Raw genomic sequence first — 24,818 nt, 5'->3', positions numbered from 1 at the left:
TTTTTTTAAGCAGCAAAGGTACAGTAGAAACTTACTTTTATAAAATCAATTAAAATATGAGGTCTCAAATTTTATAAGCATATTTTTATCATTACTATTTAAAAACCAATATCTTTTTAGTATCAGGAGTATAGTTTCTCGGTATTACAGCAATCCAACAATTTTATTCATCTATGTTTCTTAGTCTAGATTAAATTAGCAGTGATTAAATGAGAAATAAGTTTGTCAAAATTTTTTCTTATTGAGATAAGTTTGACCTTAGTATAAAACTCCGATGGATTTAGAGACTTTGGTACATACATAATTATTGTTACATCTGCGTAATGTTCTCATGGTGATAAAAACCTAAGAATTTAATAACGGAGTCTCTTTTTATTTCAATTTTATCAATAAATATTTGAGGCAAGTTTAAAATGACATGGGTAAAAAAAAAATTTTCTTACGCAAAGGAAAGAGAATCCATTTGGTTTTTATTAGTATTTAACGTAATTTATTGGATTTGAAACAGTGGGATGAAAGTTCAATTTCTTTATTTACGGTGGCAAAAAGCTCACTAATATAACTCTTAGAAATGATTAAATTAGTATCACCAGCAAATATGATTCTCATCAGGTTAGTTGCTTTATTTAGATCGTTTATAAAGATTAAAAGAAAAAGGAGGGGTCCGAAGATTGAACCTTGTGGAACTCCACAGGTTATATTTAAACGATTGTTGTGATAGTTGTCATTATAAATACAAAAACAAATTGTTTTCTTTTTGTTAAGTAACTACTGAACTACCTTGACATTTGATTATTTACTCCATAGTATTTTAGTTTTTCGAGTAGGATGTGAGGATCAATTGTATCGAAGGCCGTCAATATATCTATAAAGATACCTAAAGTATATTTTGATTGTTCAAAATATTTTAAAGTTTCACTAACATATTGGATAATTGCATGCTCTGTTGAACTGTTGTTTTTAAAACCAAATTGATTAGGATATAGTAGGTTATTTTTGTCATGATGTTTATATATTCTGTAGAACATAATTCGTTCTAGGATTTTTGAAAATACAGAGAGCACATAGATTTGGCAATAGTTAATAATAATAATATTATATATATATATATATATATATATATATATATATATATATATATATATATATATATATATATATATATATATATATATATATATATATATATATATGTATATATATATTTGTCAAGTAATATGTTACTGATTTATTTGTTTGTATTAATAGCAACTAGAAAAAATTATTTAATTTATCATAACTAAAATAATTTAAAAAAACGCAGTTGTGTTTGTGTTTTTTGCTTTTTAGTAATAAGTTCAACTTGTCTCTAGTTTTTTATTCCAACCGAGCGTTGGCAATCCCTATTGCGTTGTAATCCCAGGTACAAGCAACTTTAAATTTTACGTAATTTTACGTAAACAGTGACAGAAAATCAAAATAATTACTTCAACTAAATTTTTGAGGTAATAAAAAGAAATTTTAAAATAAAAAAACTATTTCGAAACACTTCTTTAAAGCCTATGAAATAAAAATAGAAATAAGAACTGTTTTTCATTATTTTCATTATTTTCATTATTTTTATTATTATTATTGTTATTACTATTATTATTATTGTTATTATTATTGTTATTATTACTATTATTATTATTGTTTATATTATTATTGTTATTATTACTATTATTATTATTGTTTATATTATTATTGTTTATATTATTATTATTATTATTGTTATTGTTATTATTATTATTATTATTATTATTTATATTAATATTGTTAATGATATTATTATTGGTATACATTGTTATATTTTAGCTTTGTCATATATTTATTATATTAGCTTTGTCTTATCTTGTTATTTAATTTGTGAACATTACCATTAGTATTTTCCTCATAAATTTTCCGTATTTACTTAATATTAGTTAATTTACTGTTTGTGAATAATTGTGAAAGTAAGACCTTTATTCAGAATACATATTATTGATTGACTGTATTGATGTGACTGTACCGTATATCTGTGCCACAATGTGCTACAATTATTGACATTTAATAATAAAAACAAGCAATAGTGTTGACAGATCAGTGTTATTAAATGACATAATTGTTACATTGTATGGAAAAGTAAAAATAAGAATAAAAGTAGCATCTGAAAGTTTCTGTTCTCTTAGCTACCAGTGTTTAGCAATTTATTAAATTATTTAGTAAGCCCATAATTTATTAAGCCCATAACATTATTAAATTATTTAAAGCCCATAACAATAAATTATTTAGTAAGCCCATAACATTTATACCAATTGTAAAGTTTAACCTTCTATTATTTATTCTATTATTAAGTATTTTTCTTTTTTGTTGTTGTTGTTGTTGTTAGTGTTGCTAGATTTAATTTGCTTATCTTTTTATTAGGTAAAACTTTTATGTTTACACAATGTCTCAGCATTCAGATAAAGACAGTATTGACGCCAGCACAACACATACTGGTCTTTGTATATCTCCTGGAAATAAATTTGTATGGAATATTGCTATCACAAGAGTATTATTAGATTTATGGAAAGATAATTACAAAATATTAATATCTGCAAGAAGAAACACAAATATTTACAAACAAATGGCAGCTGAATTTTCAAACACATTTAATATTGTACCTCCTTTAACTGGATCTCAAATTCAATCTAAAAGTAGTCATTTGAGGAAACAATTTAGGTATGTGCATATTCTATATTTAATGTATGATACCTTACTGAAATACTGAATGTATTTTACGAAATTAACCATGTATAATAATATCTAATTGCAGTTTAGTTTGTAACTGAGTGTTATATTAAAAATAACCTAAAATCTTATTCAGTATTGTAGATATACAGCTCGTTAACAATTTTTAATAGTCACATTTAAAGTTATTTCATTCATATTATATTGTGTTAATGATGTGCTTACATTTACTTATGTATATTTTTCATAGGCGATAAAAGCTTCAAGTAGGTTCATTGGGAGGAGCTCCTAGTAAATGGTGGCTTTATGATATTGTTGCCAAAATAATAGTTGGTGAAGTTTCTCTTGACAATGACCTTCTATCTCATATTCAAAACTTTTCTATTCAAGGTTTTCAAGACGATCAGGTAAGCTTAGTACAATTTATTGCTGTATATTTTAAAGTGCTATATATTTTTTAAAGTAATATATACAAGTTTGTTAAATGTTTCTGCTAAATTAGTTTTAATAAGTTCTTAATTTTGCAACAGTTGGCAGACTTAAAACATAAAGATCAAAAGCATATAACATCATGTTTTGGAATTTTGTAAAGTGCTATTGTTTATATAGCTTTTTTGTTTGGGGGGGGGGGGGGTAAAATGATTTGAAGTCAAGTCACTCAAAGTCAAGAGATAAATTTTGATTGAAATATGATTTATAATCATTTCTTATATGTAGAATTTTTTTTTTAATGTGTATTGAAGCTTTAGATGATACAAGTGATGTGCCATCTATTGTCACTATTTGTGATGAGGAACCAACTCAATCTACATCTGGCTGCAATAAATGAAGGAACTCTGATGATGAAAAAACTTTGAGTAAAATAGAAAAAACTGAACCAGTAAGAACAAATAAAAAAGCAGATTTCTTCAGAATATTTAAAAATAGCAAATAAAAATCTAGATGTTCAAATCCGTTCACAAGAGCTATGAATCAGAGAGGTTGCTGCTTTAGAGCGTATGTGTTATGCAATCGAAAATGCATCTCTAGCCCAAGTAGATGTGTCTAAAGCCCAAGTAGAATATTTTAAATTCTTAATGAAAAAATTAGGTGTCCTATTAGTCAAGATATCTCTTTAGTAATTAATTATGTTAAAGTCAAAAGGTCAATATCTTTTTCAACAGTATATCTTGTTTACATATCTGTGCAATATATATTTAATAAGGTTTTTCAATGTTTTTACTAAAGAAATGGTTAGTGAAGTATTGTACGAGCTTGTAGATGAATCTCTATTTATACATGTTTCTTATATCACCATATTACTATCAGTGGTGTACACTGGAATTTCAGATGTTTGAGTTTTGACACTTACAGGCATTGTGCAAACTCCAAACTTTTGTATGTTTATGCTTATATCAAAAAATAATGTTTTGCAAAGAATTAGGGTGATTGGAGCTTGGGAACAACAAAACTCTAATTTTTGGGCCCACCCAGCCCTTAACGTGGGAGCAACGAGTTTATAAAATATTTTCTTTACTGTTTTTATCTAAATTCATATTCATCAACAAATTTCAAGTTTCATGCAATAATCTCTTAGTGTTCAGTTTTTATGACCCTGCAATGTTTACAGCCCCCTCAAATTGAGGAGGGTTAAAACTTTAAATGGTCATAGTTTTTAAATATTTTATAAACTCGTTGCTCACCACTGACTATTATCAAGGGAATTTTTATTTTGTAATTTCAAGCATCAAAATGCATCTCTGGTGATATTTTTTTAATTTGTCATATTATTTTAACAAAGTGTATTTTATATGGTACAAATACTTTTTTTTTGTATTTCTATGCTATATATATTTAGTATTTTAACCAAAGAAGTATTTTCTTTGTGATATGATTCAAGCCTGTAGATGAATTATAGTAATATGTTTTTTTAGTATGCCAGCGTGATTTGTTTTTTATCTATACAAATTGCATTACATGTTTCATTTTTATTTTTATTAGCAGATCATGCTGTATTAATTCTAACAAAATGGTTTTTAACAATGTGTTCTAATTTCCCTTGAATTGTAATATAATAAATATTATATTTATGTAATGTATTTATATAGTTTTGATAATTTTTTAGGGAGATATCTGTGAAGGAAAAACTATTGCAAAAACATGGAAAGCGTTCTGGTCGTACTTCAATCAAGAAGTAGAACATGAATCGATGATGAATCAATCACTCACCCATTTTCATATTTAAATTTAGTTTCCTTAAATTAAATCAACAAGGGGATCTAATTGAAAGAAAAGTTTGGGTTAAGCATAAAAGTTCTCAATGGTTTAACAAGATATTTACTCAAATGGAGGAATGTGAATTTAAAGAACATTTTTGAGTAGATCGTAACACATTTAATTTCATAGATAATGAATTGCATCTACATTTATGCAAAAATACCACAACTATACGAGAACCTATTTCATTAGTAAAACGTGCTACAGTTGCATTACATTATCATGTGAAGAGTATTGTGTTGTGTCTAGCCTTTTTGGAATAGGAAAGTCAACAGCTAACTTATTTGTTCATGAATTTATTAACGCTTTTAATGACGTTTTGCTCCCTAAATATGTTAAATTTCCATTGTCAGAAGAAAATTTAAATAGATGTAGTAGAGATTTTGAAACTATTCTTGGCTTTCCCTTATGTGATGGAGCTGTTGATGGATGCCATAACCTTATTTCAGCCCCTAAATGGAATGCGGTATCAACTTTGCTACAAGAATTGAAGAGCGTTTTTTCAAAAGAGATATAAGTCTATTTTTGCCGAAATAGAGTTTTTTTCACTTTTGGATTCTATAGTGAAAATGGCACAAATCTAACTAAAATACATATACTTTATATATTCGATCTATAATACCGCTTACAAAAATAAAAATTTATATTTGTTGAAAGTTTAAATACATCATTAATTTTTTTTAGTTTTCTCAAAATATTTAAAATGTGACTGATATCCCTTTTAAAAAACGGTCTTCAATTGTTAATGCTTGCGTCACTCTTCACAACATTAGTGAATATTATGACGACATTATTATAATAGAATGGCTTACGCATCATCATGACGACAATCTGGCTCAACCCAATACATTTTTTACTGCTGGGAGCAATGGACCAGGAAAAAATGTTCGTGACTCAATTGCTAAATACCTTTATGAAAAAGACAAATAAAGTTGTAATAATGTTTTTTTATTATTTAAAACTTTAGCTGTAATATGGTTTTGTATTTATTAATTTTAAATTAAACTTACTTTACTCGAGGTTATCAAATGTGTCTAAATAAATGAAGACCACAGGGGAAAAAGTGCACATGTTACATTTTCCAATTATTTGAGATATGTCCTCTACTATATAAACATAAGCCTGTAGGTTAGCAAAATAGTGAAATCCAACCCAAAAAAGGTCTATGTAATGCTATAGAAACACCCAAAGAAAAGGCATGCAGAGGAAAACAGCGACTTTCAAAGACAAAATTTCATTTATCTTAAATGTGTAACATTTGTATTTTTTCCCCCGTAATCTTCAAATATATATGAACATAAAATGAGAATAGTTTTAAATGGTCGTGGGTAGCTTATTAATGTATAATATGTTTATTCAGTACTATACCACTGAACGACTACTTTTTTGTGTCGTCAAAAGTGACTAAAGGAGATATGACCTATCCATAAAAGCCAAGCCAAGAAACAGGATAACAAAATTCCAACGTCACCTTTTGTATGGCGGGTATTTTGGGTCGGGTTTCTATTGTCTAATCCTGAGCTAGCTGGACCCGCAGCGTTATTTGCATATAGTTTTACCTTTCGTAAAATAATAAATATTAAAATTAATAAATTTTATAAAAAATTTATTTGTGCAAAAATATTTGTCACGATTTTTTGTTCAAGTTTTGCTTACCGTTTGTTTTTCTTTTATGTACCGTCAAGCCAATTTTACATGTGAATGCTACAAGGAACATTTTGTAGAACATTTTGTTCCAGGAACATTTGTTCCGGAATAATGTTCCGCCAAACATCGCTAGTGTGAACATGGTATTAGTAAGCCTTATTTACTGTCTACTTGTCCTTATGTAATATAAGTCAAAATTATTTAATATTTTATTTAAATTATAGTAAAATAACAAAGTTTATACATTGGAAATTTTTATAATAACAAAAGAAAGTCATCAAGAAAGGGTGTTAATGGTCATGGTCGTAGAAAATCTGTAAATGCTGTGGACAAAGGATGTTGTTACAATGTATAAAAATTTATTTACAATGTTGTTACAATGTAAGTAAAAAGAATGTAAATGCTGCAAATATCACTGTAAAAGAAAGTAAAATCAGATGTAAAAGAAAGTAAAAGTAGATAAACATTCTGGAGATAATGACAGTTATTTTTTTATTTACAAATTTTAAGATGCTCAAAGAAATGATAACAATATGAAGCATATGTCAAGAATGTGGTGAAGAAAGTGTCAGAATATCTGATATAAAGGGGTTCTCTCATAAAATTGTTCCACCATTTAGTGGAAAACAAAAGTTGACTAACAACTCTATTAATTCAATAGCTAATTATTATGGAATTGCTATTCAAAGAAGTTTAAAAATAAATAGTACGATTGATGAAAAGTTTTATACATCAAAAAAGTCAGTAGGTGCTACCCTTTACCATCGCACAAACTTTTCAAATTTAGATAAGCGACACTTGTTCTGCTTACCAGGGGATGATTTGTGGTATAATTATAACAAAAGTAAAAATAATAAACACAAAGAAAGGATTAATTTACCAGTGTGAATGTTTCCTATATAAACAAAGATTTTTCAAGAACTTTCAAATGTAGAGCTTCTGAACAAAATGACAATAGGTCTCTTAATTATATAATCTGGATGAAATGTTCCGAAGAAGTATTTGTAGAAAAGTCAGTTCTACAGTGATGTGTTAACAATGCTATTCTTTAATATGAAGGTCAATTTGGAATTGCCAAAGTATTTGAGAAATTTGGAATACAGAGAGGTGACTGTTTTAACATTATTTCTTATAAAGTTAATCAGCGCAGTATTCAAATTTCAATTAATAAAGCATCAGATAAAACCAAAGCAAAAGAAAACGACTTAAGGCTATAGAGAAGGGCTTATTAGTTAACGGGTGATGCGGAAGTTATCGGACAAAATAAAATAGTCAATAACTTATTTATAAATAAAAAAACAAACTGCTATTGTATTTTTTTTTAATAAAGCATTTATCTTTTAATAAAAATATATTATTTTTTATATGAAAAAACAACACCATCTGCAATTGATCTCAATTTTGCTCTGATGCCTTTCATATGCGACTGTAAAAAGTTTAAATCAATTTCTTGTAGTTTTAGTTCAATGCGATCAATCAAAACTTGCTCTGTTGAAGCTTCCCAATCTCCCTCGTAAACCTTCTGTGCCAAATGTCCCCCAAAATTTTCAATTGGTCGTGCTTGAGGCACATTTGGGGGATTGGATTCTTTATCAACGTAATAGACATATTGGTCCATCCAATTTAGAGAATCTTTAGAATAATGAGAACTTGCTAAATCTGGCCAAAATAAATAGTTAAAGTCTCCATGATACTTGTGAATAAATGGAAGAAGTCGTTTTTCTAAACATTCATTAATATAGATTGATGAGTTGATCGCTACAGCCTTGGAAGTACGAAACAATGGCTCGGACATACCACAGTCAGATATGGCTATCCACATTAATAATTTTTTTGGAAATTTCTCTTTTCCTATAAAACGAACACTTTCTGGGCATGTCTTTTTGCTGTTTGTGTAGTATCCAGAATTTCCAGGCATGTTGTTCCCTGCAAAACAAAAGTACTTTTCGTCATCGATGACTAGAAGCGATTTTGTGTTATAGAGTTGGTTAACTAGTTTCCTGCTTCTTTTCTTTGCCTTTATTTGTTGTTCTATAGTGTATTTTGGAGTCTTTTCACGTTTTCTATATTTAATATTCATTTTTTTTAACTGACGACCAATTGTCGATTGATTTACACCGAATTTAATACCTATTTTTCTCTGACTGACCCCTTTTCGATTGTTAACAAGTCTGGTTAATTCGGCTTTCTTTTCTCTAGTCCAGGATGTCGGACGACCAGGGCGCTTTCTATCAGAAAACGATTGTACAGTTTCAAGTCTTTTTAGGTTATCATATATTGTACTTCGAGCAAATCCTTCCTTTTCAAAATGATTTACGATTTTTTTTATATATATTAGGTTTATTTACAAAAAACATATTTAGTCGCTTTTGAAAAGATTCACGTTCAGCTGCATTTAACCTCATTTTAAATAATTGTGTTTCAAATAATAAAGTTTATATTTTATAGAACGTTTATGCCTACGCATAAAACCACAAAAACTAATTATTATGCTCAAATAATGAAATTAGGATTTGTCCGATAACTTCCGCATCACCCGTTAAGGAGTTAGATAAAGAGAAAGGAGAAAGTTATTTTAAAGGAGATTTTAGTTATAAAAATAAATTTTATATCTTTATTTTACATTTTTCTTGCATATTGTTTTTTACGAAAATTGTAACACGACAATCATCATAACTTAAGAAATACTAGTGGTAACTGCTGGAAATTTTCAGGGTTCATCAAGTAAACTGTTAGTACCATAGTTTTTTTTAAATAATTATTATACTTGTAAGTATAGTCTTAAAATTAAAATCAGAAGCCTAATAACAGTTTTTTTTACAAGAAAAAGTTGTTTTGAAGCATAGTTTTTAGTAGAGGCAAGACTTTTTGTTAGAAAAAACTCACATACAGATACAGGTAGCATGCATAAGTATACTAAGTTTGAAAGAAAAATGAGCTTTTACTGATGAGTAACTGTGGTTGAAGTAAACTCCTTTTTTTAGGGTATTTTTACTTAATATAATCCCGCAGTAAGTCATCAATATATTTTAAAAGAAATTTTTTTTTTGGTGCATTCTTAACCCTCTTTCAAATAAATTAAATTTTAATTAATAAAAAGTAACTTCTTTTGATTATATAGGAACCACTTTAATTAAAGCTTCAGAAATCAATTTTCTAACCCAAAAAACATATATTTTGATATATGGGATGCAAAATCATGTAAGTTGAATCTAAAAAAATTCTATAACTCTTAAGGATTTTTATTTTATTTTATTATAGGTTCTAACTATAATCTAAAATGAAATTAAAAAAACTCAATATATAATAAAAAAAACTATGTACCCCTATATCGTTTGATATATAATATGACTTCATGTAATCATTTTCATTTTTGCAAACTTTTTGTGTATTTTGGCACACAGTGCATTGCAATGAGCTCCGGTTTTCCTTATTGCAAGCGAAAAAGTATTAGGTTATTTTAGACTTTTTTTTTTTAATTTTATTCTGATTCACTCCTAACAAGGCTGCAAGCAACCACTATTAAGCTGGAAGTTACTTGAAAAAAGAATAGAGTTATAGAGCAAAGAATCGGTTGACAGAAGACTTAAAAAGTTGAATGTTGTATGAGTCGGGAAAACAAAAAGAAGGAAGAGAGTTCTTAAGGGTTGAAATGCGGTGAAAAAAACTAATCGAACAAAAGTTTTTTTAAATTTTTTAGAGCATGCAGGGACAGATATAGTAAAAGAATGAGATTTTGCTGAATGACGAGTCAAGTGAGAATGAGTTTTAGTTGAAACCGAATGAGCTTTAGAATGGAACTTGAGATGGTAGCTCCTTTGAGCACCGACCATTATATTGTTTCTAGAAAAGAGAAAAAAATTTACGACGATGGGAAAGAGGCTCAAGTTTAGCAGATAAAGCGGGTCCAACTACGCTTACAATGGATAAACAACAACATCTTAAATACAAAACAATTTGCCTTTCAAAAGCAACATGCAATCGTAAATCTTGTAAATAGCATCAATTACTCATTTGTTAATAAAGAATTCGTTCTTGGAATCTTTATAAATCTATCGAAAGCATTCGATACTGTTGATTATGCTAATCCTGCCCAAAAAATTGGAAAAATATGGCGTAAAAAATGTTGCATTACTCTGGTTTAAAAACTTTTTGCTAAACAGACAGCAATGTGTTAATACTGATGAAAACATCTGTTCAAAAATGCTTAAGATTAAATGTGGCGTTTCCAAGGTTCCATTCTAGCTCTCTTATTGTTCTTAATATACATTAATGATCTTCTAAAAGTCTTAAATAAACTTGATGTCATAATATTTACAGATCATACTAATTTGTTTTATTCGTCTCAGTCTATTAAAGTTGCGGCCGTGGAGCATTTGTTAGAGTGCTTGCTTTATAAGCAGGAGATCCAGGTTCGAAACGAGCTCTGGAGATATTTTCGCGTCACGGTAAGGAAGGAGGCGTGAACTTTCTGGTTAAATGCACTTCCGCGGTGCCCTATGACAAGACCGTTAGGACTTCTTGGGGCACCTTAAAATAAAATAAAAATAAATATAAATAAATAAAAAAAAAAAGAGGAATTTGAAACAACGAATATTGAACTTGAAAATCCTAATATCTGGCTAAAATCAATTATCTTTAAACACAGAAAAAACCAATTACATCTTATTCCATCCCAACCAAAAAAGGAAAAAAATACCAAATATATTGCCTTTGCTAAAAGTAGAAAACAAAAATATTGAAAGAACCTCAACAACTAACTTTCTAGGTTTTCTAATTGACAAAAATATTTCATGGAAAGCACACATTGACTATTTAAATACTAAAATAACCAAAACATTGGCGTGCTATACAAAACTAGACCAATGTTATCCTAAGAAAGTCTAAAATATCTCTCATTTATACAGACCTACTATACATATATTAATATAGCATGGGCAAGTACCAATAAATCCAATTTAAAATAACTTTATTGACATCAAAAACATGCTGTTAGAATTGTCAATAAAAAAGATAAATTAAGAATAAACATTTATCAAATCTTATTCTTTATGCCGAAATATAAACTCGGGCTTGTCCCATCTCATTTCTCAAATGATTTCTTTAAAAGCAATAGAAAAACAAAACTATCGCGTTTCACAATTTCATATCGCAATCCCTATCTCTATAATAAACTGATATCCAGAAATGCCATAATTACAAAATTGGATAACTTTATTTGTTTGAAAATCTTTCTAAAAAAATTCGTTTTAAATATAAACAATTAAATGAACTTACACTAAACTAATAATGAAACTAGAACCAAAATTAACGTTGAAACGAAAATACCAAAAACTTCAATAACAAATATTAATATAAAAAAATACATAAATCATTAATAATTATATTTATGCCTAATCATATATTTATGTGTACAAAATCTAGCATTTATCAATTAGTTATTATCTCACATTTTATTATATGCGAATCCAATATAAAATGAATTACCATTATATTTTGTGAAACTACCATTATATTTTGTGAAAAGCGGTTTCTTGATGACAAGACCATCTGGTCTTCTGCAAGTTTCCCGCGTTCTTTTAATATTAATGATACCCAGCAGTTATATTTTTTTGTATTTTATAAAATTGCGAGATTTTTTTTTTTTTTTTCTCTTACCATTATCTATTTTATAAACATTGTAAATTTCTATCACTTATATAGAATCAAAACATTGTAATGATAAAAGAACAAAAAAAAAAAAAAAATAGTAGTAGTAGTTACCAATTTAATAAGGTTAAAATAGAGCGGAGTTATTTTATAATATAACTCAAAAAGTCAATTTTGTTTTCGTAGATTTTTTTTTAATGCAGTGAATTGGTGTACGGGCTTTTTTTGAGGGTTAAATGTCTGAACCTGTTTAAATGATAAATAGTCTTTATCATTTATTTTATCACTTTTAAAGATTTACAATTAACGAATAACTGCTGCTTTTTAATTTAGCAGCCGTGGCGCAGTGGTGAGCAGCCGTGGCGCAGTGGTAGTGCACTTGCCTTAGAATAAAGGATCCGTGGTTTAAATCTCACCTTAAGTTTTGCGACATCAGTTAGGAAGGAAGTGTGAACTTTTAATTAAATGCTTATCCGCGGTGCTCTGTGATAAGACCGTAAGGACTTCTTGGGGCACTTAAATTTAATTAAAAAAAAAAAAAACCCTGTCCCATTTTTCCCCATCCATTTGTGAAACGTAAAAATTTTGCTCGTCTAAAATTTCGTGAGTTTTTTTTGTTTTGTTTTTTCGTTTTCAATTATCAAAAAATTATAGGAAATTTATAAAAAAAACAGTGTTAACTACGATTAGTTTGATTGAACTAACGGGTGATGCAGAAGTTATCAGACAAATCCTAATTTCATTATTTGAGCATAATAATTAGTTTTTGTGGTTTTATGCGTAGGCATAAACGTTCTATAAAATTTAAACTTTATCATTTGAAACATAATTATTTAAAATGAGGTTAAATGCAGCTGAACGAGAATCTTTTCGAAAGCGACTAAATATGTTTTTTGTAAATAAACCTAATATAAAAAAAAAAAAAAATCGTAAATCATTTTGAAAAGGAAGGATTTGCTCGAAGTACAATATATGATAACCTAAAAAGACTTGAAACTGCTCAATCGTTTTCTGATAGAAAGCACCCAGTGGGCACCCAACGTCGAACCAACGTTGGATTAAGGATAGGTTATGTTGGGTGACGTCACCAACTATATTTAACGTTGTAATAACGTTATATTCACTAACGTTATTTTTCATCAGAATGTCAACGTTGTACTAACGGTGGTTTTGTAACGTTTGTGTTATAACGTTGTAATAACGTTGTAATAACATCGGCAACACTTACTCCAATTATCATCGGAAATACAACGTTGTATTAACGTTGGTTACACTAGCGTTTTTTTTCATCCGAATTACAACATCATGGTAACGTTAGTTACACTAACGTTATTTTTTATCGGAATCATAACATTGTGGTAACGTTAGTTACACAAACGTTTCTTTTCATCGAATTATAACGTTGTAACAACTTCGGTTATACTAACATTTTTTTTAAATCGGAATTATAATGTTTTGTTAACTTTGGATGATGCGGACTTTTTTTTCGTCGCAATTACATTCGGTTAATTAAAATATTTTTTGTCAATAAAATAGCTCATCGAATCAGTTTAATAATAAAAATTTATTTTCTATGAGACTGATGAAATATAGGCTGGTATGTCTATAAGATGTTTAGAAAAATATAATTATATTTGTTTAAACAAATTATCTTGTTATTTTTAAGTAATTTGTATTTTAAAACTGTATTAATATCTAGTTCTTAAGAAGTTAATTAGCTTAAGCTAAATAGTGCTTAACTATTATATAATAAAATCTATGATATTCAATCGTAATAAGTAAACACCTAAATAATAGTAAACACCTAATAATAATGCTGTTATTAATATAACTCTAACAACATTAACTTTAAAAATAAGAATAAATTCTATTTTTAATAACAATAGCCTATTGTTATATATATTATTACGTTATATATATTATATATATATATTATATATATATATTATATATATATATTATATATATATATATTATATATATTATTACGTTATATATGTTATATATATATATTACGTATATCCTTTTTTCCTATTGAATAGGAAAAAAGGATATACGTAATATATATATATATATATATATATATATATATATATATATATATATATATATATATATATATATATATATATATATATATATATATATGTATGTATAGACACGAATATGTATTTTTTACCATGTTATGTTGCTTTAAAGAGACCAAAATAAATTATTTTTTTCTTTTTTATTAAATAAAATATTGCAGGCCCAAATCAAATCCTTAGGAGATGGTGTCATAAACCAAAGGGGACATACACAAATCCAACCCTAACCTAACCCTGCCCTAACCCAAACCCTTTTTCTACTCTTTGTGAGTTGTCCCTAAATCAGTTGATGTGTTTACTACTCCTTGCAGGTTTTTCCTAAATCAGTTAATTTATGTACACTCCGCTTTATAAATAAATAGATTAATTGAAAAAACACGAATAAATAATAAAAATAATACATAAAAAAATTAATAAAAAAAAAACAGTATAAAACAGTAAAAAAAAGCGCAACTAAAAACATTCTGATTTAATAAAAAAAAATATTCTGATCTATAAAGTTGAGTTTTGTGGGTTTTTTCAAAAACAGTTAAACTTAATTAGTTTCCGCAAGTTAAAACAATATAAAATATTAATTTTGCAGTGATTTATTATCTTTGCTTGCATTTGATGTCATTTTCTACTATCAAAATTTAAAATTTTGAAATAATATACTTAAAACTTTAGGGGTGGGAGGCTTTAACACCAAAAGCCCCCACACTTTTAAAAGTGAGGGTGTAGCCCCCACTGCTTTTTTACCTCTGATGACATGTGAGGTAAATTAAACGGGTAATGAGATTATAACAAAAATAAAAACTGAATGTGATAACATAATCGAAATTTCAAGTTTCTTTTTTTAATTATTTTTACTTTTATGCTTCTAAATAAGTGCATTCATAATAAACAACTAAGTTTAAAAATTTGTAAGCTTAGCCTTACCTTTTTACAGTTTTTAAAATGGTTTAAACCATTGTTTGAACCAAACAACCCTGGATATTGTTATAAATGATAAAACTACAGTATTATTAATAACTATATGCAATTATTATATGATATATAAAAGTATAAAATATAGTTGAAACAATATAAAATTTAATCGTGTCTATTAATAAAGATATTATTGATTTTTTTTTTTTAATTAAAAAAGTTTATGTTATATAACATGCATATGTTGTGCCAATATATGGATGATTTATTAATTATTTTAAATTTTATATGCTAATCTTTTAGGTAATATTGTTTAAATGTTTAATTTAAATAGCTGGCACTTACAAAATTGCCAACAAAACAATTTTATAGAGGAAGCTTTATACTCAAGTGATGAAAATGATTTACTCCCTCAACAAACATTCTGCCAAAGTGAATCAGTTATAAATGAAGAAAAAAAAGATAATATAAGTCAGCCAGCATCTTCAGAATGTTTGTTTAGTGAACCACCATCAGATTTATACACAAAATTTAGTTATGGAAATGATAATATCTTTAAGTACCGTAATGTTTTACAGGAACAGCTTGCTTCATGGGCTACTAAAAATAAATGCTCGCGTGCTTCAATAAATGAGTTGTTATCCATCTTGAAAAATCATGGGCCTAAAGACCTGTCCATAGATAGCAGAACGTTGTTGAAATCTCCAAGGCATGTAGAATCACTACCTTTAGGAATTTCAAATGGAGTTTCCAGACTTCTTGATTCATATAAGGGCAATGTTAACGATTTAAATACCATATCTCTTGTTGTTAATATTGATGGATTGCCTTTATTCAAAAGTAGTAACACTCGGTTATGGCCGATACTTTGTTCGTTTAGTGGGTTGAGTCCATTCTTTGTTGCTGTTTGTTGTGGAACTCATAAACCAGATCCAGTGTCTGATTTTATAAATGATTTTTTAGAAGAGTATAGTGGACTAAATGAGGATGGTCTTAATTTCAATGGACATTTGTTTCAAGTAAAGTTAAAGTATTTGTGTAATGATGCACCTGCAAGAGCAATGCTTAAATCAATCAAACCTCACAATGGTTATAATTCATGTAAAAGGTGTATAGTAGAAGGAGAGTATAAAGAAAATAGAGTTGTATTTAATGACATTGGATGTGCTTAAAGAAGTGATCAAGATTTTTCACAAGAAAAGTATCAGCCATTGCATCAACTAGGTAAAAGTGTTTTTGTAGACTACAGTTTTCCATGTGTTTCGGGTTTCGTACTTGACAGTATGCATTTAGTTATGTTAGGTGTAGTTAGGCGTATACTTCTTTTCCTGAAAGAAGGACCTAGAATTTGTAAATTATCACAATTACAACTTAATGAGATATCAAAAAATTTGGAATATTTAAAGGGTAAATTGCCTAGTGATTTTGCAAGACAGCCTCGTTCTTTAAATGAATTAAGCCATTGGAAAGCAACAGAATTTAAACAATTTATTCTTTACACCGAACCTGTAGTATTAAAAGGAGTTGTGTCTAATGAAGCTTATACTCATTTTTTGGCATTTAGTATTGCAATAAGAATTATGTGTTTTACTGATCCTGATAAAAGAGCTGAGTTATTGCAGTATGCTAAGAATTTGTTAGAATGGTTTGTTTTTAAGTCAAAAGATGTTTATTGTGAGTCATTTATTACTTACAATGTTCATTCACTAATTCACCTTCACCAGGATGTTGAAAATTATGGCGAGGATTTGCTTTCGCTGTCTGCTTTTCCTTTCGAAAACTATATGCATGTTTTAAAAAAATTTATACACAATGCCAATAATCCTCTAGTTCAAATCATTAAATGAAGTTCCAAACTAGAAAAGTCTGGTGAAAGCATCACCCACCAATATATAACTGATAAAATTGCTATTGCTGACAGAGATAGTTGGTTTTGTTTAACAAGTGGAGAAATTGTTAAGGTCACTAAAAAAATTGATAAATAATAATTTTCAATGTAAAACTGTTAATTCAAAAGGTATGAAATTTTTTTTTAATGAGCCTTGCAACTCTAGAAACATTGTCATATTTGTTGCAAATCAAAATATTTCAATGGAAAGTAGAAATATTTGTAAACAAGATATTCGCAATAAAATGGTTTGTTTATCGCCTATAAAGACACTAGTTATTTTCCCTTTTCTTCATGGCTTTAGAGACAATATTCTGGCACCTGAAAAGCATTAATAACTTTATTTTTATCATTATTTAATTTTAGTTAAACTTTTGCTAAAAAAATTTTGTTCAGTCTTCTTTGTTTATATTTTGTTTACTTAATGCAACAAAATCACAATAAATGAGAATAGTACTATAAAATATTTGTGTTTAGTTTTTGTTTGATGCTTTTATAAATGCTTTGCTTACTAAAAGCATGGTTGTTTAATTTTTATTGACAACTTTAAATTTATATTGATTTATATTAATTATATATTAAAAAATAAAAAAGTAACTATGGCTACTAGCGGTCCGTATGCACGAGCAGTTTAGTTAGAAGGAAATCAGGAGATGGAACGAACTATACCAATAAATTGGATATATGAGGATACCAATAAAGTATTTTGGCCCAACACTTTAAATGTGAAGAATGCATTTAAAAGGTGTCAACAACCTAAAAAAGGTTGTTAGTCTGTGGTTAGTACTTAATCTCATTTTTGCTTAAAATTTTACAATTATTTAAAGTTCTGAAAATCATAACTAAATTTGCTGTTGCAAAAATCAGTATCTTTAATAGCCTCCAAATATTTAAAAAGTGTTAAGGTAAAATATTCTAAATGCTCTTTTTAAGGTTCAGAACAGTTTTGTGATGATTGTAGTGACTACACAACTACTGAGGAGCAAATATGCAAAAGAAAGTCTCAAAAAAAAGCAGTAAGTACATACTTTTAAGCCAAGCTATATGAACTGATAATACATACATATATATATATATATATATATATATATATATATATATATATATATATATATATATATATATATATATATATATATATATATATATATATATATATATATATATATACATATATATATATATATATACATATATATATATATATATATATATATATATATATATATATATATATATATATATATATATATATACGTATATATATGTGTATATATATATATATATATATATATATATATATATATATATATATATATATATATATATATATATATATATATATATATAATAAAAGCTATATGCGTAATATGTGTAAATCTATATGCCAAATAATTTTTTGTTTTTTTTCAGTGAAATCACCAACATTGCTTAATTTTCCATCAAAAACGTCTACAACACATTATGCTTCAAATGGTAATTTGTTTGTCTTTATTTTATGTTTTCTAAATCTCTATTAAGAAGTATTTATGCAATCATTATCTTTTTTCAAAGTTTTTTATGTTGTTCTCATGGAGTTATTAGGTTACTTTGAGACCTTAATTATTCTCAGATCATGTGATATTGATTGGTGATTTGTCACCAATCAATTTTTGTTTTTTTATCTCATTTATTTGCTTTTAAACATTAGGGTCTTTTATTGAAGTTATTTTTTAAGTCTATATGTATGTACTAAATGTTTTACTAAACTTTTTTTTTAACTTTTTTTATCATCTTTTTTTAAGTTGATAGTCGGGATTTTTTAATTATTTATAGATATCATTAGTTCAAAAGTTGCCCAAGAACAAACTTCTCTGCAAGAGAATACCCCCTCAAAATCAAGATTGTTATCTAACTCCACTTCAGGATCTGAAACTTCATCAAACTCTTGTCACTCACCATCATCTAACGTTTTCTCTGTATCACAATCATTATCTTCTTCTCATCCTGATTCCCATTTTAACTTAAAAGAATTGTCTTTGCTTTGCGAACAATCAACATCCTCTTCAAATATAAGAAAGTCTAGTCAAGATGCAAGCGGAAATTTAAGTCAGCATTTAAACCCAGCTCCACCTCGTAGAAGAGATTGTAAAAAATTTAGAAGAAGTGATTTCCCTATGAATACTGCTGGTAATTAGGATTCATCTTTATTTGTTTTATATTTGTTTATAATTTTTATCTTATAACCTTCCATAATGTTGTATATATATATATATATATATATATATATATATATATATATATATATATATATATATATATATATATATATATATATAGTATATATATATATATATATATATATATATATATATATATATATATGTATATATATATATATATATATATATATATATATATATACAGGGTGGTCAATATTTTGTGTCACATCTTAAAGACTCAATTCCTTCAAAACTAGGAATGGAAAACACATAAAACTTTTTGATAAACAATTTATTAACAATATCAAATAAAATTTAAAGATTTTTTTCGAAATGTCGACCATCGGCTTTCACACAAGCTTCAAGACGCTTTGGAAAGTCATCTACGGTGGCACGCAAGTAGGCGGGTGAAAGCGAATCCCATGCTTTTTGAAGCGCTTTCTTCAGAGAATCAATCGTTTTATGCGGTTTTTTGCACGCTTCAGCTTCCAGAACACTCCACACTGAGTAATCCATTGGATTGCAGTCGGGACTACTTGGAGGCCACTCATTGTGCTTGATGAAATCGGGGGTGTTTCGGCCGAGCCAATCTTGCACAATTTTGGCTTTGTGGGCTGGAGCACTATCCTGCATGAATGTCCAACAATGTCTACGAAGCTCCTTTTGACTCCATGGAAGTATTTCTTTGATCAAAACGTCATTCAGATAGTTTTGGGCTTTTACTTTAACGCCTTGTTGAACAAAAATCAATGGTGTCTTCTTGGTGGCACTGATACCCGCGAACACCATTACTGAAAGAGGATGTGCTGCCTTTTGTATTGTGATATTAGGCTTTGAGGAAGCGTAGACACGATCATTCTGCACATTGTGATGTTGTTGAACTGTAAAAATCTTCTCGTCTGTGAAAACGATGTTGAGATGAGCGTTGTTGGCGAAACGGGCGAGGAGATCCTTGCAGCGATCCTTGCGCTTCTGCTTTGATGCCTGAGACAAAAGCTGTGCAGGATTTTTCTTGTAAGCTGTCAAATTTAGATAATCCTTGGTAATTCTTCCAAGAGAACTTCGAGAAATTTGGAGCTGTTTGGCCATTTGTCGCATACTGCGTTCTGGGTTGCGGCGCACCCGTTCACGAACTTGCTTGATTTTTGCATCAGTCACCACGGAGCGCTTTCTTCCTTTGCGTGGACGATCTGACATTGTTCTCAATGCTTTGAAGTGTTGAGTTGTTCTATAAACAAGCTTTCGCGGCACTTTGAGTCTAGTCTGGATGTCGCGTGCTGAAACTCCTTTCTCACGAAAATCAATAATACTTTGCCGATATGGTGATGGTCTTGTCATTGCTAAAAAAACAAGTAAAGTGAGTGAAGGCAGCAGTAAATAGATCAAAATATATAATAATAACAAAAACCAAAGCAAAATTAATACCTTTCCATCCCTAGTTTTCAAGGAATTGCTTTTTTAAGATGGGACACTAATTATGGGCCACCCTATATATATATATATATATATATATATATATATATATATATATATATATATATATATATATATATAATATATATATATATATATATATATATATATATATATATATATATATATATATATATATATATATATATATAGAGATATATATATAGAGATATATATATATATATAGATATAGATATATATAGAGATATAGATATAGATATATAGATATAGATATAATTATAGATAGATATATTTATATATAATAGATTTTCAGTACACAATAATCAAGCTGGTTACAAAAGTTATTGACATAAGTCAGCAAAACATTTCTCAGCAACCAACTGCTCACGTTGTTAATGAACTTGTTAAGGGTGGATGAAGATGTTGCTAAGAATATTGTGAGTATATTGTAATCCAACTTGTTTTAAGTATATCTTTGTTTTTGAATACTACGAAAAAAATACGGAATAGAATTATATTAATAATATTTTATGAATTAATGATATATTTAAATAAAAGTGAACATGTATAATAAAATAAACCTTTTATTTATATATTGTATTGATTAGATTGATACGTTGCGAAAAATTGGTGGTATTCGACTAAAAGATCTTGTTAAGAATATAATGGAAAGGTATATTAAGCTTTTTAAGTATATCAATCTAAATAAGAAAATCTTTATAAATTATAGTTACTTCTTATTGCCGAAAATGCAAAAGAAAAATAAGTGTGTAATTTATTAAAAAAATTTTATCATAACTGACCAAATTCTAAACAGAGTTTTATCAAAACAACCTTTAAATTTTAAAGTTTGGTCAAAAATGCCAAAATAAAACATTTTAATAATATTTGCTTGCTCATTTATAGGTTACTTATTTTTTTTGAACTTTTTTTTCTCACAACAATAATTTAGTATGATAAAAATTACTATTTAGTATGATGTCGTACAAAGTTATGAGTGCATTTAATATGAAAGGCAAAAATCGTAACGAGTATGTAAGGCATAGAAAAGTGGATAAAACGGAGAAACAAAGTTTTCAGCAACTGAAGTTATACGAGCTGATAGTGAGTAAGTTTTAATTTTGTAATCTTAAATAGAAAGATTTTTTGTTTGTCTTTTTATTGGATAAATTTTATTTTCTAACAGAGTTCTAATTTATTTGTTTTTCTTCAAGTTTTTGTGAGTTTGACACAAAACACAAATTCTATTTTTATTGTTACTTTGTAACATGGCCAAAGTTTAAAATCATAAATTTTAGTATAATTATTTGTTATCAATATTACAAGTATTAATTTTAATTAATAATAAATATAATCAAAGATATTATAGATAATTGAATTTATATTAACCAAACTATGATTTTTAGCCTTGGTAATGTCTTTGAAAGAAAACACGCTGAAAGGTATTAATTTTGAAATACAGAAAATTCTAAGATACGCACCAGACAAGGTGAATGTAGAAGATGGCGGGCGAAAACAAAATTAAAGCACAACCAATGATGTCCCAAAAAACTGCAGCAACAAGAGAATAACTAACTTTTTATTTTTAAATTTATTACGTGAAAATTCCCTCGGAATACTTCTTAATGAACGAAATTACTCTACCACGTTGTAATGTTTTTGTAAATAGACGTTTTTAAACAATTTCTTGTCATTTTGTTGTCAAACCTGTTGTTTATTGAACGTTAACCTTCAGCTAAGTAGATCTACTCAAACGTTTAATAAGCGTTAGAATAACATTAGGCAACGTTTGAATGGTGTTAATTCAATTTTGTTCGATGTCAAAACGTCAAGATAAAATGTTATAATTTTTATCTTGACGAAAAACGTCAAGATAAAAATTATAACATTTCGTTTTAGCGTCTAAATTACAACGTTAGCTAACGTTAGCAAAACTGACGTCGTCCACCCTTTCCATTTCCAACATTAACCCAACGCCAAACCAACCTAAAAAGCCACGTTAGAATGTTGTAATACCAACGTTGCTCGATGTTAATACAACATTAATTAATGTTGGAAAAACATCGAGGAACATTATAACATATCGGTCTTCGACCAAATTATAACGTTAGCTAACGTTGGCAAATCTGACGTCGTCCATCCTTTCCATTTCCAACGTTAATCCAACCAAAAAAACAACGTCATTTAACGTTGTATCAACGTTGTTGTGCCCGCTGGGCACCCTGGTCGTCCGACATCCTGGACTAGAGAAAAGAAAGCCGAATTAACGAGACTTGTCAACAATCAAAAAGGGGTCAGTCAGAGAAAAATAGGTATTGAATTCGGTGTAAATCAATCGACAATTAGTCGTCAGTGAAAAAAAATGAATATTAAATATAGAAAACGTGAAAAGACTCCAAAATACACTATAGAACAACAAATAAAGGCAAAGAAAAGAAGCAGGAAACTAGTTAACCAACTCTATAACACAAAATCGCTTCTAGTCATCGATGACGAAAAGTACTTTTGTTTTGCAGGGAACAACATGCCTGGAAATTCTGGATACTACACAAACAGCAAAAAGACATGCCCAGAAAGTGTTCGTTTTATAGGAAAAGAGAAATTTCCAAAAAAATTATTAATGTGGATAGCCATATCTGACTGTGGTATGTCCGAGCCATTGTTTCGTACTTCCAAGGCTGTAGCGATCAACTCATCAATCTATATTAATGAATGTTTAGAAAAACGACTTCTTCCATTTATTCACAAGTATCATGGAGACTTTAACTATTTATTTTGGCCAGATTTAGCAAGTTCTCATTATTCTAAAGATTCTCTAAATTGGATGGACCAATATGTCTATTACGTTGATAAAGAATCCAATCCCCCAAATGTGCCTCAAGCACGACCAATTGAAAATTTTGGGGGACATTTGGCACAGAAGGTTTACGAGGGAGATTGGGAGGCTTCAACAGAGCAAGTTTTGATTGATCGCATTGAACTAAAACTACAAGAAATTGATTTAAACTTTTTACAGTCGCATATGAAAGGCATCAGAGCAAAATTGAGATCAATTGCAGATGGTGTTGTTTTTTCATATAAAAAATAATATATTTTTATTAAAAGATAAATGCTTTATTTAAAAAAAATATAATAGTAGTTTGTTTTTTTATTTATAAATAAGTTATTGACGTTTTTATTTTGTCCGATAACTTCCGCATCACCCGTTAATCGTAGTTAACACCGCAACTAGCAGTTTTTTCTTAAGTGTCTCTATATGCTCCGCTGTACCCTATATTTAACTTTTTTGCAGTAATTTTTACATTTGTATTACCAACAAGTTTATCAAATTTTATAAGCGTTTTAAAAGTTTTAAAATTTTAAATGCGTTTAATGTTTAACGAAAGTAATACATAGATCTTTAAATATTATACTTTGATTTATATTATTCTATCCGGTGATGCCCATTTTTTACCATTATTAACTGTTACGTATTATCTTTCTATCTGTTGATCACTCATTCTATTTTTTACAAAGTAAATGTTATTCTTCTTTTCTGCATTAAATGTTGCATCAATATCTTTATAATCTAATGCATATCGAGTTTTTTGTATTTCTACACCTTTTCAAAATGTAATTGAGAACTTGAAAGTTGTAATTAAGAAAAGTAAGATGTAATTGAGAAATACAACATGTAATTTAGAAGTCAGAATATGTAATTAAGAAACACAACATGTAATTAAGAAATTTTAAAATGTAATTGAGAAACTCAACATGTAAATAAAAAATCGCAATATGTAATTTGAAAAACAAAAGTTGTAATTAGGAAATCGTAATATGTAAATGAGAATACATTATTTGTAATTGCGAATGTAAGCTTAAAGGTCATTATAAAAGATCTTCTTGGACATGCATTTTAATAAGTTAATAATATCAAATTTAGCATTTGTATGCACCAGCAATACAGTAATACAGTAATCGAATTGAAAGATCGTTGTGTTATTTGTCAATACACTATGAATATAAAGTCTGTTATTAAACTGA

The 24,818-nt window shown here is 28.0% G+C and overlaps 3 protein-coding genes and 1 long non-coding RNA gene across 7 annotated transcripts; 3 read left to right on the top strand and 1 right to left on the bottom strand.

The window, feature by feature from the left end:
- Nucleotides 1-400: 400 nt before the first annotated feature.
- LOC136079709 (uncharacterized) lies at nt 401-6,002 on the top strand. Its single transcript, XR_010638150.1, has 4 exons — nt 401-612; nt 2,422-2,718; nt 2,978-3,134; nt 4,832-6,002. It is a non-coding gene; the product is annotated as an uncharacterized LOC136079709 (long non-coding RNA).
- Nucleotides 6,003-7,984: 1,982 nt separating this feature from the next.
- LOC136079301 (uncharacterized) lies at nt 7,985-12,141 on the bottom strand. The gene is made up of 2 exons (XM_065795036.1): nt 12,118-12,141; nt 7,985-8,929 (listed from the first exon to the last, which is right to left on the bottom strand). Exons 1-2 carry the CDS (start codon nt 12,139-12,141, stop codon nt 7,985-7,987), a joined length of 969 nt encoding a protein of 322 aa, XP_065651108.1.
- A 3,351-nt stretch (nt 12,142-15,492) lies between these two features.
- On the top strand, nt 15,493-22,478 carry LOC136079708 (uncharacterized). Of its 4 annotated transcripts, none has more exons than XM_065795910.1 (8): nt 15,493-17,939; nt 18,094-18,176; nt 18,574-18,636; nt 18,976-19,329; nt 21,101-21,232; nt 21,404-21,468; nt 21,770-21,899; nt 22,202-22,478. In XM_065795910.1, the coding sequence occupies exon 1, from the start codon at nt 15,590-15,592 to the stop codon at nt 16,442-16,444; it is 855 nt and encodes a 284-aa protein (XP_065651982.1). In that variant the 5' UTR covers nt 15,493-15,589; the 3' UTR covers nt 16,445-17,939; nt 18,094-18,176; nt 18,574-18,636; nt 18,976-19,329; nt 21,101-21,232; nt 21,404-21,468; nt 21,770-21,899; nt 22,202-22,478. The 4 variants fall into 4 exon arrangements, with proteins under 4 accessions (XP_065651982.1, XP_065651981.1, XP_065651984.1 ...); XM_065795909.1 differs by having other exon boundaries at nt 21,770-21,903; XM_065795912.1 differs by having other exon boundaries at nt 15,574-17,939.
- A 679-nt stretch (nt 22,479-23,157) lies between these two features.
- LOC136079300 (uncharacterized) lies at nt 23,158-23,883 on the top strand. Its single transcript, XM_065795035.1, has one exon. The coding sequence runs from the start codon at nt 23,158-23,160 to the stop codon at nt 23,881-23,883; it is 726 nt and encodes a 241-aa protein (XP_065651107.1).
- Nucleotides 23,884-24,818: the final 935 nt, after the last annotated feature.

Source organism: Hydra vulgaris, chromosome 04 (genome assembly GCF_038396675.1).
Source record: "Hydra vulgaris chromosome 04, alternate assembly HydraT2T_AEP".
NCBI lineage: Eukaryota > Metazoa > Cnidaria > Hydrozoa > Anthoathecata > Hydridae > Hydra > Hydra vulgaris.
This window is presented reverse-complemented; position numbering and strand designations above follow the sequence as displayed.